The sequence below is a fragment of the Triticum aestivum genome, chromosome 7B, assembly GCF_018294505.1.
Source record: "Triticum aestivum cultivar Chinese Spring chromosome 7B, IWGSC CS RefSeq v2.1, whole genome shotgun sequence".
Classification (NCBI taxonomy): domain Eukaryota; kingdom Viridiplantae; phylum Streptophyta; class Magnoliopsida; order Poales; family Poaceae; genus Triticum; species Triticum aestivum.
This window is the reverse complement of record NC_057813.1, coordinates 759,191,554-759,205,046: the sequence shown is the minus strand read 5'-3', so window position 1 is coordinate 759,205,046 and position 13,493 is coordinate 759,191,554. Positions and strand designations below refer to the sequence as shown.

At 43.7% G+C, this 13,493-nt stretch overlaps 1 protein-coding gene across 2 annotated transcripts; it reads left to right on the top strand.

Annotated features, from left to right (window-relative positions):
- Positions 1–5,315: 5,315 nt before the first annotated feature.
- Positions 5,316–11,528, top strand: LOC123161755 (putative disease resistance protein RGA3). Of its 2 annotated transcripts, none has more exons than XM_044579553.1 (6): positions 5,316–9,692; positions 9,807–9,901; positions 10,112–10,281; positions 10,578–10,748; positions 10,831–10,994; positions 11,075–11,528. In XM_044579553.1, the coding sequence occupies exon 1, from the start codon at positions 6,689–6,691 to the stop codon at positions 8,528–8,530; it is 1,842 nt and encodes a 613-aa protein (XP_044435488.1). In that variant the 5' UTR covers positions 5,316–6,688; the 3' UTR covers positions 8,531–9,692; positions 9,807–9,901; positions 10,112–10,281; positions 10,578–10,748; positions 10,831–10,994; positions 11,075–11,528. The 2 variants fall into 2 exon arrangements, with proteins under 2 accessions (XP_044435488.1, XP_044435487.1); XM_044579552.1 differs by having other exon boundaries at positions 10,566–10,748.
- Positions 11,529–13,493: the final 1,965 nt, after the last annotated feature.

Below are 13,493 nucleotides of genomic sequence, written 5' to 3'. Positions count from 1 at the left end.
CGCCCCTCGTCCACAACCACGCTGCTGCGCTTCGAATCCATGCAAGTGGAGATCGACACCGACAGCACGCCGCCCCGCTTCCAAGACGTTTCGGCTCGCTGCCGCCGCCGTCGCCGCTGGCGTTGGTTAGGGTTAGCGAGCACTCGAATCGCCTACGACTGATTGGTTCGCTGCTTTTTGGATCAGCGAATGCTCCCTCGCTTCGGCCGGCTATGTGGTGGGCTATCTGGCCCAATTAACCTCGTTGGTCCAAAATTGTTATGGGAGCAGCTGCCCTCATGAAACTGCGGGGACGGGAGCAAGGAAAAATCTAGTGTGCATCCAACGCTTAGAGACGGCCGTATCTTGGAATCGGACGGCTTCAAAGGCTGATAGTGTGAGGGAGCTCCTAGGGTGCCCAGTTATAATGTTCTTAAATGCATGAATTAAAAAACGATTAAGGTCGTCTTCAAGGTTAAATCTGATTTCTCCCTCATATGTCCGGGTGTGTACGGGTGCCCAGCAGGCTCCCCGAAATTCGACAGCCTAAATAGTTCGGGCTCCCCACAATCAAGACCATATGTGGTGGAGTGGTCGTCCCGACTATCCGCAATCTTATCTCCATCGTGTGGGGTGTATACAAAAACCCAACCCCACGACGCACCCTTCCCTTTTCCAGCCGGACTCTGCTCTTCCGCTCAGTTTCCCGCCATAACATGTCATTTCTAGCTCGAGCCCTTTCCTTTAAAACCGAATGAATCTCACCTCACCTACATCATGGTTCTATAGTGGCAAAGAAATGACCGTGCGTTACTTCTCCTTCACTCACCACCAACGACCACCTCGGTACGTATTCCTCACCTCTCTCCGCAAGCAACACCCAAACCCAAAGTACAGTAGATCGGATTTCTTTCAGTGTAAAATGTTTGTTCTGTTTGTCCTACTCAATCACCCACCCTCCTGGGATAAATAATTGATGGATTAGTTTTTACTGTTTGAATAAATTGAGACAACTACTCCCTCCATTCCAAATTACTTGTCGTGGTTTTAGTTAGGGAGTACATATATGGGATATTCTAATGTTACCATCACATCTCACTGTTTCAATCTAGGTATGTGAATATCCTGACCGGAGATACTATCATTACAGTCAACTAAGTAGCAGCAGTCATAGTAGTCTCCTAGGCATGCACGGTTGCAAGTTGCAACTTACTACAGAATAGAGTAAAAAGGCTGAAATCCCATTAATCAGAGCCCCCGGATATTCCTTGTCTTCCTTGTCGAGCTTTCCTGCTGTCTTCCCTGGTCTTCACCAACCAGTAGGCAACTATTTGTTCCATCAACAAGGAGAAAGAGAGGGTGAAACAGTAAAGTAAGCAACTTGTGGACATTCAATACTCTTGGCATCGTACTGAATACTGCCAATATTTGCTTGTCACGTTCATTCACATGGCGCGACGTTGTCGCACGGCATGAGCTCTGAGGCTTTGTTTTGTTTTGCCCAATGTTATTAGAGTGGAGGCTTTAGCGTTGTCTGTCATGTACAGGTTGAAATGTGTGCACCTTGAAAACCGTGACACCACGGGCTGGCCACCAGCGCGAACTCTGAGGCTTTATTTTGTTTTGCCCAATATCATTATCTTGGTTCTTGGAGGCTTTAGCGTTGTTTGCCGTGTACAGGTTGAAATGTGTGGGCCTTGAAAATCGTGACACCACCAGCTGGCCAGCAGCGTGAGATCTGAAGGTTGCTCCATCGGATGCTTTACAGAGAGAGGGAAAGTAAACTAATGTGAGCCGCCTCTGGAGAGTCCATACTACTAGGACAATACACATCTCTCTTATCTTCTTTACTACTCCCTCCATTTGTAAATATAAATATTTTTAGAGATTTCAATATGGACTACATATGGATGTATAGAGATATGTTTTCAAGTGTAGATTAACTCATTTTTCTTCATATGTAGTCTGCGCTGGAATCTCTAAAAAGACTTATATTTAGGAACAGAGGGAGTAATTTGTATGCTGCAATGCTCTTGTACTATAGTGTATTGAAATGTTTGCTCTCTTGGTTTTCGAACAATACACATCTCTCTTATCTTAACTTCTAATGTAACTTCTATTAAAATGTTTGTTTGGCTGTACAATTGTCAATGTTTTTCCAACTGCTTCAGAATTTTCTAGCTTTTTTTTACTATGTTAACTGCTATCTACGGTCAGGATATTCACACTACACTACTAGTTATCGCGTGGGAGAAAAAATTTACTTTCAGTTAGAGTAAATGGTACTCCCTGTGTACAGAAATATGAGAGCATTTAGATTACTAAAGTAGTGATCTAAACGCTCTTATATATTTTTTACGGAGGGAGTACCATTTTTTTTGTCTGCTGACAGGGTTTGCATATGGAACACAATCATTCTGTTGCTCATGGTAATGTTGGATGCTATCTTCAAGTAGATTCACAAGTCTTGCAGTTGAATTGTATGGAATGTCAGCTCAATTATGTCCATGTAATAAGCCATCTAGGTGTGGAATTTGGTTCTAATCAATATATGTTCGGCACTAGTACCCCCATTCTGGAACATATGATATTTAGAATGTGGGTGGTCAAACTTCCTTCACTGTGAATCTGTGATCGTGAATACATACAAAAACTTACTGTCAAACTTCCATTGTCAACTATCGCCTTTATGTTCTACTTCCAACTTCTAACACAAAGTAGTCTGTTTTTGTTCTGACCAGGCATCACTAAATCAGGACGTGAGTTATGCCGAGGATTACTTGCTGCTCAACTGGTTATGTGCAAAACTCATCCAACTAGTGATGGATCTGTATGTAGGCTCTGGCAGATATTTGTTTTTCAGCCAAAAAAAAAAAAGATTTCGGCCATCTCGGATTGGGACGAAAAGTCACTTTCGGCCAAAAAAAATTTCTTCAGATTTTGGTCAAATTTGGCAAATTTCAGCCAAATTTCTGTGCCGCCACCGTTCGGTTCTCCGCCCGCCGGCAAATCTCACTTCCCTGCAGCCATCCTAGCCATCGATGCAGGTATCCTTCCTTCCTAACACTCACTCTAGTAGCAGTCATGTCATGTCCCACGATTGGTCCAACAACACTGTTCTGACAGCGGAATTTTGTGAAAAAAGCAACATGGTAATCTAGGATTAGAGCCATATGGAATTACCAACTGAAACACAATGATGCATCAGCATAATAGATAAGCTACATCACAGCTCACTATTTCGATGTAGGTACCTTGAACGGCCTGTTTAAAAACAGCTAGCTAGTAATATTACAGTTATTAAGTAGTAATCATGGTTAAAAACTGTAGAATGGATTAAAACGGCCACAATCCCGTTAAGGGCGCCCCTGGTCATTCCTTTTCTCCATTGTTGAGGTTCCTGTTATCTCCCCATCTTCACCAACCAACCACGAGAAAAGAGAGGGAGAAACAGTAAAACAAAGAGCCCAGGGAGACTTGAAAAGCTGGGCGTCCTTTTAAATTTGCAGTGATAATAACATTCATCCACACTGTGCACCAAATATTAGGCTATGTTTTGTCTCACCCAATGGCATGCTACTGGATGCCGTTTGAAACGCATGTGCCTTGAAGACTGCAGCACCACTGGCCGGCCACCAGCACGAGATCTAAAGCTGAGTATTGTTTTTATAGTGTTGCTCCATAGGATGCTGCACCATCGATCTTATCTCGTCATGAATAATCTTTTTTTTTTGAACGGTCACCGGGGGGGAGAGCTTCCCCACCTGAATATATTACCACTCAAAGGAAGTTCGAGAATTACAACAGAGGCGCAGTTGGCTAGCGCGTAGGTCTCATAGCTGAAACGTCATGAATAATCTGCACTTGAACGTTAGCAGACAACAACGTTGGAAGGAGCCAATAAACCAAGTACAGAATGTAATAAAGACAGCTGCATTGGATGGAGTTAAGTAGCTCGCTGCCAGGTTGAATTATTTAATTCAGCTCCCAAGATGTAGTCGATCCATCCACCTGCAATTTTGAACAGATGAAGCAAGAGCTAATTGATCACTACAGGATATGCACACAAGAGATAAAACAAACAACGATTGCTAGCTATGCAAATACTAAGAGTCTGTGTGATCCAACGTCTGCTGCACTAACTAACCAGAGGTACGTCCCTCTCTCTGTTTCATTGGCTCTACTAGCTTTCCAGCAGAGATGAATATAGAGTTTTAACACACAACTTGATAGAAATCAAGATCCTACATTACTGCATACAAGTAAGCTATCTGGCTATGCATTTGTCGAGTGCCTAGCTGGTAGGATCAGTTCCTAAATGTAAGTCTTTTTAGATATTTCGAATGGACTACAACATACGGATGTATATAGACATAATTTAGAATGTAGATTCACTCATTTTGCTCCGTATCTAGTCACTTGTTGGAATATCTAAAAAGACTTATATGGAGGAAGTACGTGTAAATATTCCAATACATATTACTGTATATAACAATCTCTCTACCTCGCCAAACCTGCAGTAGTGATGCCACTTGTCTTGGACCGGCTGATCAGGACAGCGTTGCCTGGGAACGCCGAACCTTGAAGACCGCGACGCCATTGGTCATCCACCGGCCAGGGTGAGATCTGAAGCCACTGGTATGTATTTTTATGGTGGTGCTGCATGGTATGGGGCAGCGATTATTTAGTGCGCAAGAACTGAGGCTTTTGTTTTTTTTTCGCTCGACGGGATGCTTTAGAGATGTCACGTGCTGTGTGCCACGCACAGGTTGATGCTATGCTCTAATTAGTGTTCATAGGATGCTATGCTTTACTGGCAGTGATTAGTTTAATTAGCTTCACTGTGGCAAGAGCTGACGCCATTTGCGTATTATAGAGTTGCGATTAGTACTGCTCCTTTTCCTCTTTTCATCAGACCCGGTCGTTGGAGGTATCAGTACCATCTGCTCGTCTCTCTATATATCTTCCCTCCCTCCGTGAGTTAATGCACCACATTCCCACACTCTTTACTCGGCTGAGCAACATAACCCGACACAACTCTCATCCAGACACCCCTCGTCGGCGACTGCCTCGACGACGTGCGCCGGCCGGACGGCAGGCGCCCCCCTCCCCTCCTTTCCCGTGTGTCTGCGTAAGTGCTTTTTATTCATTCTTCTCCTGCACCTGCTCATACTCGCAAGCAGTGACTTACAAGTCTAATTAATTTTCTCTGTAGTGAGTATCATTTCCTGCTACATAATTGGTTTGCATCACCCTAATGAATTTCTGTTGATTCGTGGTTACATCACAAATCCTGAATACATTGGTGCAGGATGGATGCGCTCCTCAGTGCGGCGCAATGGGTGGTGGGCAAGGCGCTGGCCCCCGTTGCTGATGGCGTGCTGGAGGCTTGGGGTGCCACCAAGAACTTGGGTCTCAACATCGAGGCCTTAAGGATGGAGCTGCTGCTCGTGAAGGCCACCCTCGAAACTGCCAGCTACAAGAAGGTCGATGGTCCGGCCATGCAAGTGCTCCTAGGGAAGCTGCGTGACTCGGCGCTCTCCGCCAAGGACTTGTTGGATGAGCTGGACTACTTCCGCATCCATGATCAGCTCTACGGCACATACGATGCTGCAGACCAGCATGCCAAGGGCGGCATCCGCGACCTTGCCCTCAACGTTCGTCACGCCGCCAAAGCTGTTGGCAAACTGACATTTGTATCTTCATGCTACTGGTCTGCTGCTAACCCTACAGGTGATTCTGGAGAAGATGCAGGACAACGGGCAAGCTGTTGTGCTTGGGCACGTGCTAGGCAGAAGCCACGCGGTAATTCATCCGCAACGCCAAATGCCAATCAAGAGGTTAGTGTATGCATGCCCAAGCTCGTTAAACTTGTCCATTGATCATCTTTCCCACATGCTCATGATGATTGTTCTGTCTAGCCAACTCTTTGTGGTGCGCCACAAAGAGAAAAACCAGTGCTGGGTTTTAATAGGGTTGATTTCTCTGAAAGGATGAGGCATATTGTAGAGCAATTGCAGCCTGTGCGTAAAGAGTTTACTCAGATTCTGCAGAGTTGTGACCGTATAACTATTCCAGATATTGCCCAGAGACGTCCCATTACTATCGGTCAAAGTATAGAGCCAAAATTGTATGGGAGGGACCTTATCATGGATGCCATCATACGTGACATGACCAAGGGTAAATACCTTAGCAATGATCTAACTGTGCTTCCGATTGTTGGTCCAGGGGGAATTGGAAAAACAACTCTGATACAACACATATATAGAAACCAACAAGTTCAAAATCATTTCCAAGTTGTTATTTGGGTATGTGTGTCACTCAGTCTCAATTTGAATAAGCTGTTAGAAGAGATTAATACATACATCCCTCGGGTTGAAGGGGAAAAGGATGGTAGGGTTGAGGAGCTGATTGAACAAATATTAAAATCTAAAAGGTTTTTGCTTGTACTGGATGATATGTGGGAGTTTAGTCATGGGGATGATTGGAAAAGGTTATTGTTGCCACTCAAAACATCGCAAGCAATGGGTAGCATGATTCTGGTCACAACTAGGTTTCCAAAAATAACAAACATGGTTGGAACAGCTAAACATATTGAATTGCAAGGGTTAGAATCTGAAGAATTTAGGAAGCTATTCCTTGCATTTGTCTTTGGCAATGAGCCCGTTAGAAGTGATCAATTTTTTTGCTCGAGATTGGAAATAAGATAATGGAAAAACTAAGGGGCTCCCCTCTTGCTGCAAAAACAGTTGGTATATTGTTAAGTAAAGACCTTAGTTTGCATCATTGGAGAAGTGTCTTAGAAAGTAAAGAATGGGAGACACAGACCGATGCCAATGGCATTATGCCTGCATTGAAGCTTAGTTATGACCACCTTCCTTTCCAGCATCAACAATGTTTCTCCTTTTCTGCATTGTTTCCTGAAGATCACAAGTATAGTGCAACCCAGCTAATCAACTTATGGATTGGACTAGGTATCTTACAATCTGGTGCACGAAACCAAACACTTCAACTTACAGGCTCGAACAATTTAAAGGATCTGGTGGCATGGGGATTTTTCAGAGAGGAGAGTGGTGGTGGGTACCCATGTTATGTTGTGCATGACCTGCTACATGATTTAGCATTGCAAGTTGCGTCTCATGAATGTCTTACTGTGCATCATTCTAGTGTGAGATTAGAAGAAATTAATCCAAACATGCACCACTTGTCTATAATCATAGACCATGTTGATAAAATTTCTCTTGAAAAGCTTGAGAGGCAATTGAGAAAGTTAAAGGCAAGTTTGAAGGTTAAACAGTTGCATACGTTGTTGTTATTTGGAGAAGTGGATGAAAGCTTTGTCAGCATTCTGGGTGATTTTTTTAGGGAAGCAAATGCTCTTCGTGTTCTCCGTTTGGATAAAATCTCCTTTTCTGTTGAGTCCATATTACACAACTTTTCAAAACTTGTTCATCTGCGGTACCTATATCTGGGGACAAAGTGTGAGAGGGAGATACATTTACTACTTACCATTTCTAGATTTTATCATTTAAGGATTTTGTGTCTAGGGTCATGGTGCCAAAACTGTCATTTGCCCAAAGAGTTGAGCAACCTTGTAAACATGAGTCGGTTTTATACACCAGCTAATGAGTTGCATTCTGATATTGTCAATGTGGGAAAACTAAGACTCTTAGAAGAGTTGAAGATATTTAGAGTCAATAAAAAAAATGAAGGATTTGAACCAAGTCAACTAGAGCATTTGATGGACCTAAGGGAGCTTGGCATCTATAACGTTGAGAATATACACACTGAAGAAGAAGAAGCCAAAACAAATCTGGGAGAGAAAGTCCACTTGGAGAGGTTAACATTGGATTGGGATAGCGAGCGGTCTAATGCAGAGCCTGGTGTGGAAGCAGTTGTCCTTGGGAGCCTTCAACCACATAGATATCTTCAGGAGTTGTGCATTAGAGGGCACAAAGGCTCTTCTTGTCCAACATGGCTGGGTGATAAGGTCACTGTTGAATCTCTTCATCTCTCTGGTGTGTCTTGGCAATATCTCCCTCCTTTGGGGAAGATGTGGGGCCTTGGTAAAGTAATATTGAAACATATTGCCGCATTGGAGGAGTTCGTTATAGAGCAAAGCTTTTGTAGGCTAATAAGGCTTGAGCTTGTTGGATTGGAAAATTTTGGAAAATGGGTAGCATCACAGGATGCTGATCATATGTTTCCTCTTTTGCAAGTATTGATTATAAAAGACTGCCCTAAACTGTTGGAGCTGCCATTTGCAAGCCAGATTGTTTATCCATCAGATCAAGACCGGAATATTGATTGGTTTCCCAAACTGCAAGAGCTTCAGATAGAGAAGTGTCCAGAACTGTTGTTAGTGGCTCATATCCCATGGACTGAAACTCTGCGTAGTGTGAATATAAGTGATGTAAAGCTACTGGAAAAGCTTTCCTACTCAACAAATTCCATCTCTGAATGCTGTTTGGTAATTGCGGGAAAAGATGATTTGCAGGGCTTAGATGAGGTGGTAGCATTCAATATCCTGACATATCCTGACATGTCTTGAGAATCTTGTACTCTGCAAGGGCCCAGCTCTGCAGTCAAAGCACCTTCTGCTGCTGACCTCACTGAAGAAGTTGACTGTACTGGGTTCAGAAGGTGTGATTGTAGAGGGTTCAGAGGTTGATGTGGAATGGCAGCACCCCCTTGAGCATCTTGTGGTCCGGGGCAAGGAATCACGTGGGAAGGAATTGACAGAGCTCCTCACCCACCTCCCAAACCTCTCCCAATTGGAAATCATAGAATGTGAAAAGATAACACAACTGGCAGTGGGGTTGGATGTGCAACAAGCAACGTCAGAAGCAGCAGCTACGGAGGTGGAGGAGAAAGAAGAAGATGATTCAGCGCTGCTGCTCTTGCCTGCCCATCTCTCTGATTCACTGCAGATGTTGAGCATCATGAGTTGTCCAGAGCTGGTCCTGGTGGACCCCCTTTCAACTTTTCTTCCTGCCAGAGGAGGGCTCCAGGCCCTGCCGTCCCTCAAGAAGTTACAAATTTGGTCCTGCTCCAAGATACTATCCGCAGAGAGTTCTCCATCCTGCTGCCCTTTTCCATCCTCCCTGCAACAACTCGTTCTTGAGGGTGTGGAAGGCACGGTGACCCTCGGGCCTCTCCTTACTGCTGGGGGAAAGCTCATATGGTTAGTCATTGGTGGCTGCCCTGGATTCTTTGTTGGATGGGATCAGGAATTGCAGAAGCTACAGAATGGAGGAAAAGAGCAGGAACTGCAGCAGCTTGTTTCACCCCTGAATGGATGCAAACTGTAGGAGCTCCATACAGATGATGCCATGGGACTCCTATTTGTGCCCATCTGCAACCACCTCTCTTCCTCCCTCACCCTCCTGGGCTTTTCTGGCAACCAAGAGATGGAGCGCTTTACCAAGGAGCAAGAGGACGCCCTTCACCTCCTCGTATACCTCCAAAAACTAAAGTTTATCGACTTTAGCAAGCTTCAAAGCTTCCCTGCAGGGCTGCAAAAGCTCACAAACCTCAAGGAATTATCGGTCTACTCATGTCCTGTTGTCCGTTCGCTGCCAGAGGATGGCCTCCCCAAATCACTTCAAGAATTAAATGTCAAGTACTGCGGCAACTCGGAGCTAAAACAGCAGTGCGAGGGGTTAGTGGGAATCATCCCAAATATCAGGCTTTAACCGTGAGACTGATCCAAGGTAACAAAAGCTACTTCCTTGTTTGTCCCCCATTGCTTTACAGATCCCACAACCACCCTTGCTTTTCCCCCTGCAACATAATCTAATTAGTGCTTGTTTTCATCTGCTATGCAGGTCTCAGCCTTGGAGTTCCCCTGTACATTCTTCTAGCCTTGTACACTTGTCACATAGATGAGGGTCTTGTGGCAAGCTTCTTGTACATAAATCCGGTAAGTATACATCTAACTTAAAAGTTTGTTCCTGTTGTTTCATATCAATTGCTAAGACATGTTATCCACTCCCCTTACCTTCTCACTCACATCTTGAGAAAAATGGTGTGATTATCAGTTAGTGCTTTATGAAGTTTCTTTGTTTTTCTTCCTCGACAAGAATTGTGAAATCGGTCTTGTATTCACCATTTCTGTTGGTTTTCTGCGCAGGTGTTCTTCTCATAGGGTTCAACATGCTTTTGCATGTACATTTGGATTTTCATTACTCCTCAAAGATTCGATGGTCTACTAAGTAGTTCTGGTGTCAGAATCTAATATATTACTACCAGAAGCCTTATTGATATTACCAGAAGCCTTCTACCTTCCTGTACACAAATCTGGTATGTACATCTAACAGGATCTTAACTCCTGATCTGCCATATACCAGTTATAAAAACTTCCACTTGTACAATATATCAGATTGCCATTTTTCTTCCCAGAGCAGTGAAAATGGTTCTCCTATGAAACAATTGTTTAACAATTGATTCTCCATCTGCCTTGTCTTCGTACATACAAGTTGATAAAATCACTAAAAAAATTAGTTAATGCCTTATGTGAGTTTCTTTGTTTTACTTCCTGGACGAAAATCATAACACATCTTTCATGTATTCACCATTTGTTTCAGTTTTCTTTGCAGGTGTTCTTATGTTTGTACTCGTAGGCTTCTACATACTTTACATTTAAATTTCGGTAGCCATCACTCATCGGGACTTCGTGTACACTACTAAATTGACTGTCGAGGATCAATATATTACAATGAAATGATTGGAGAATAAGTCAGCCTTTAGTGTTCTGCTATTGATACAAGGTTTGCAATTTTTTCATCACTGCTACATGCTATAGTTACTAGATTTTCTGGCGTTCAACATTTTGCTTGGCATGTTTTGCAGGTGTTCTTATGCTTGTTTTCATAGGCTTCTTTGTACTTTACACTTAAATTTTGGCCGGCATCACTCGTCAAGACTTGGTGGGTGTACACGGAAACTTTGGGTGTGAGGATCAAAATATCACCACATAATAAGCGAGACTTTTGTGCTTCGCTACTGATATTAAGGTTTGCCATTTTCTCACCCACTGCTACATTGCTCTTGATGCCAGGTGTTCTAGAATTCACCATTTCTCTTGGCTTGTTAGGTATTCATCATGTTTGCGCTGGTATGGTTCCTGGTATTTCACGTTTGCAATTGGTCGCTACGCACAAGACTTGGTGGTGTACCTATAAAGTTCAGGTTTGAGGATCAAAAGAATGGTACACCAGTTTTCAGTTGTTCACTCTTTGCAATCCTTATTTCAAATAACATATACTCTCAGAAGCTTACATCAGTTATCATATCAATTTAGTTGATAGATCATCTGCTCAGCCACATGAGAATGGTACTGTCCATTGGATCCAACTTCACATATTCAGTGAAGGACATATGCCCTAGAGGCAATAATAAAGTTATTATTTATTTCCTCATATCATGATAAATGTTTATTATTCATGCTAGAATTGTATTAACCGGAAACATGATACATGTGTGAATACATAGACAAACATATAGTCACTAGTATGCCTCTACTTGACTAGCTCATTAATCAAAGATGGTTATGTTTCCTAACCATTGACATGTGTTGTCATTTGATTAATGGGATCACATCATTAGGAGAATGAGATGATTGACATGACCCATCCCGTTAGCTTAGCACTTGATCGTTTAGTATTCTGCTATTGCTTCCTTCATGACTTATACATGTTCCTGTAACTATGAGAATTGTGTAACTCCCGTTTACCGGAGGAACACTTTGGGTACTACCAAACGTCACAACGTAACTGGGTGATTATAAAGGAGTACTACAGGTGTCTCCGAAGGTACATGTTGAGTTAGCATAATTCGAGATTAGGTTTTGTCACTCCGATTGTCGGAGAGGTATCTCTGGGCCCTCTCGGCAATGCTCATCACCTAAGCCTTGCAAGCATGTAACTAATGAGTTAGTTATAAGATGAAGTATTACAGAACGAGTAAAGAGACTTGTCGATAACGAGATTGAACTAGGTATTGGATACCGACGATCGAATCTCGGACAAGTAACATACCGATGACAAAGGGAACAACGTATGTTGTTATGCGGTTTGACCGATAAAGATCTTCATAGAATATGTAGGAACCAATATGGGCATCCAAGTCCCGCTATTGGTTATTGACCAGAGATGTGTCTCAGTCATGTCTACATCGTTCTCGAACCGTAGGGTCCGCACGCTTAAGGTTTCGATGACAGTTATATTATGAGTTTATGTATTTTGATGTACCGAAGGTTGTTCGGAGTCCCGGATATGATTACGGACATGACGAGGAGTCTCGAAATGGTCAAGACATAAAGATTGATATATTGGACGGATATATTTAGACACTGGAAAGGTTCCGGAGAAGTTTGGAGCCCCGGAAGGTTACCGGAACCCCCCAGGAGGTATATGGGCCTTATTGGGCCCATGTAGGAGGAAGAGTGAAGGAGCAAGGGAAGGGGGCGCGCCCCCCCAAGCCCAATCCGAATTGGGGAGGGGGGTCGGCCCCCCCTTTCCTTTCTCCTTCCCCCTCTTCCTATTACTACTACTAGTACTACTTCCTAATACTAGTACTCTTTCCTTCCCCCTCCAAATAAGATAAGGAAAAGAGAGGGAAACCTACTTGGAGTAGGTTTCCCCCTCCTCATGGCGCGCCCCCCTAGGGCCGGCCACCTCCTCCCTCCCTCCTTTATATACGGGGGTAAGGGGGCACCCTAGGACACACAAGTTGATCATTGATCGTTCCTTAGCCGTGTGCGGTGCCCCCCTCCACGATATTACACCTCGGTCATATTGTAGCGGTGCTTAGGCGAAGCCCTGCAACAGGAGAACATCAAGATCATCACCACGCCGTCGTGCTGACGGAACTCCCCCTCGGCGCCTCTGCTGGATCGGAGATCGAGGGTGCGTCATCGAGCTGTACGCGTGTCAAGAACTCGGAGGTGCCGGAGTAACGGTACTTGGATCGGTTGAACCGGAGGACGTACGACTACTTCCTCTACGTTGCGTCAACGCTTCCGCTTCGGTCTACGAGGGTACGTAGACAACACTCTCCCCTCGTTGCTATATCATCACCATGATCTTGCGTGTGCGTAGGAATTTTTTTTGAAATTACTACGTTCCCCAACATTCAGATGTCAGGCTATCACTGAAAGGTTTGTCTAGTATGTTCTCCCTTTGCATCTATATGGAAGGTGGTTCTGTAATTGCTCGCGTTTCTGCACAAAAGTAGGAATGTTAATTGACTTGTGCTTCCAAAGTTTCAGGGTGAAAAAAGGTTCTTCCTTCGGTTGATAGCCCTGGCATGTGGTACAACTCTGGAACTACACAACACATTAGTTGAAATAGTTTATAGCTGAAGCAATAGTGGAGGTAATAGGCCGTGTGCATATTTCAGAACCTATTAGTAATAATCAAAACAAACTTATTATGTTGACATCTGCATATTGGCTTTATATTACTTAGATATTTGTTTACCTCTGCATCTCTGGAAAATATTACACAGAAATC

What these genes read in the sequence shown, in the direction of transcription:
- LOC123161755 (XM_044579553.1), top strand. Translation starts at nt 6,689, where the DNA reads ATGGAAAAACTAAGGGGCTCCCCTCTTGCTGCAAAAACAGTTGGTATA.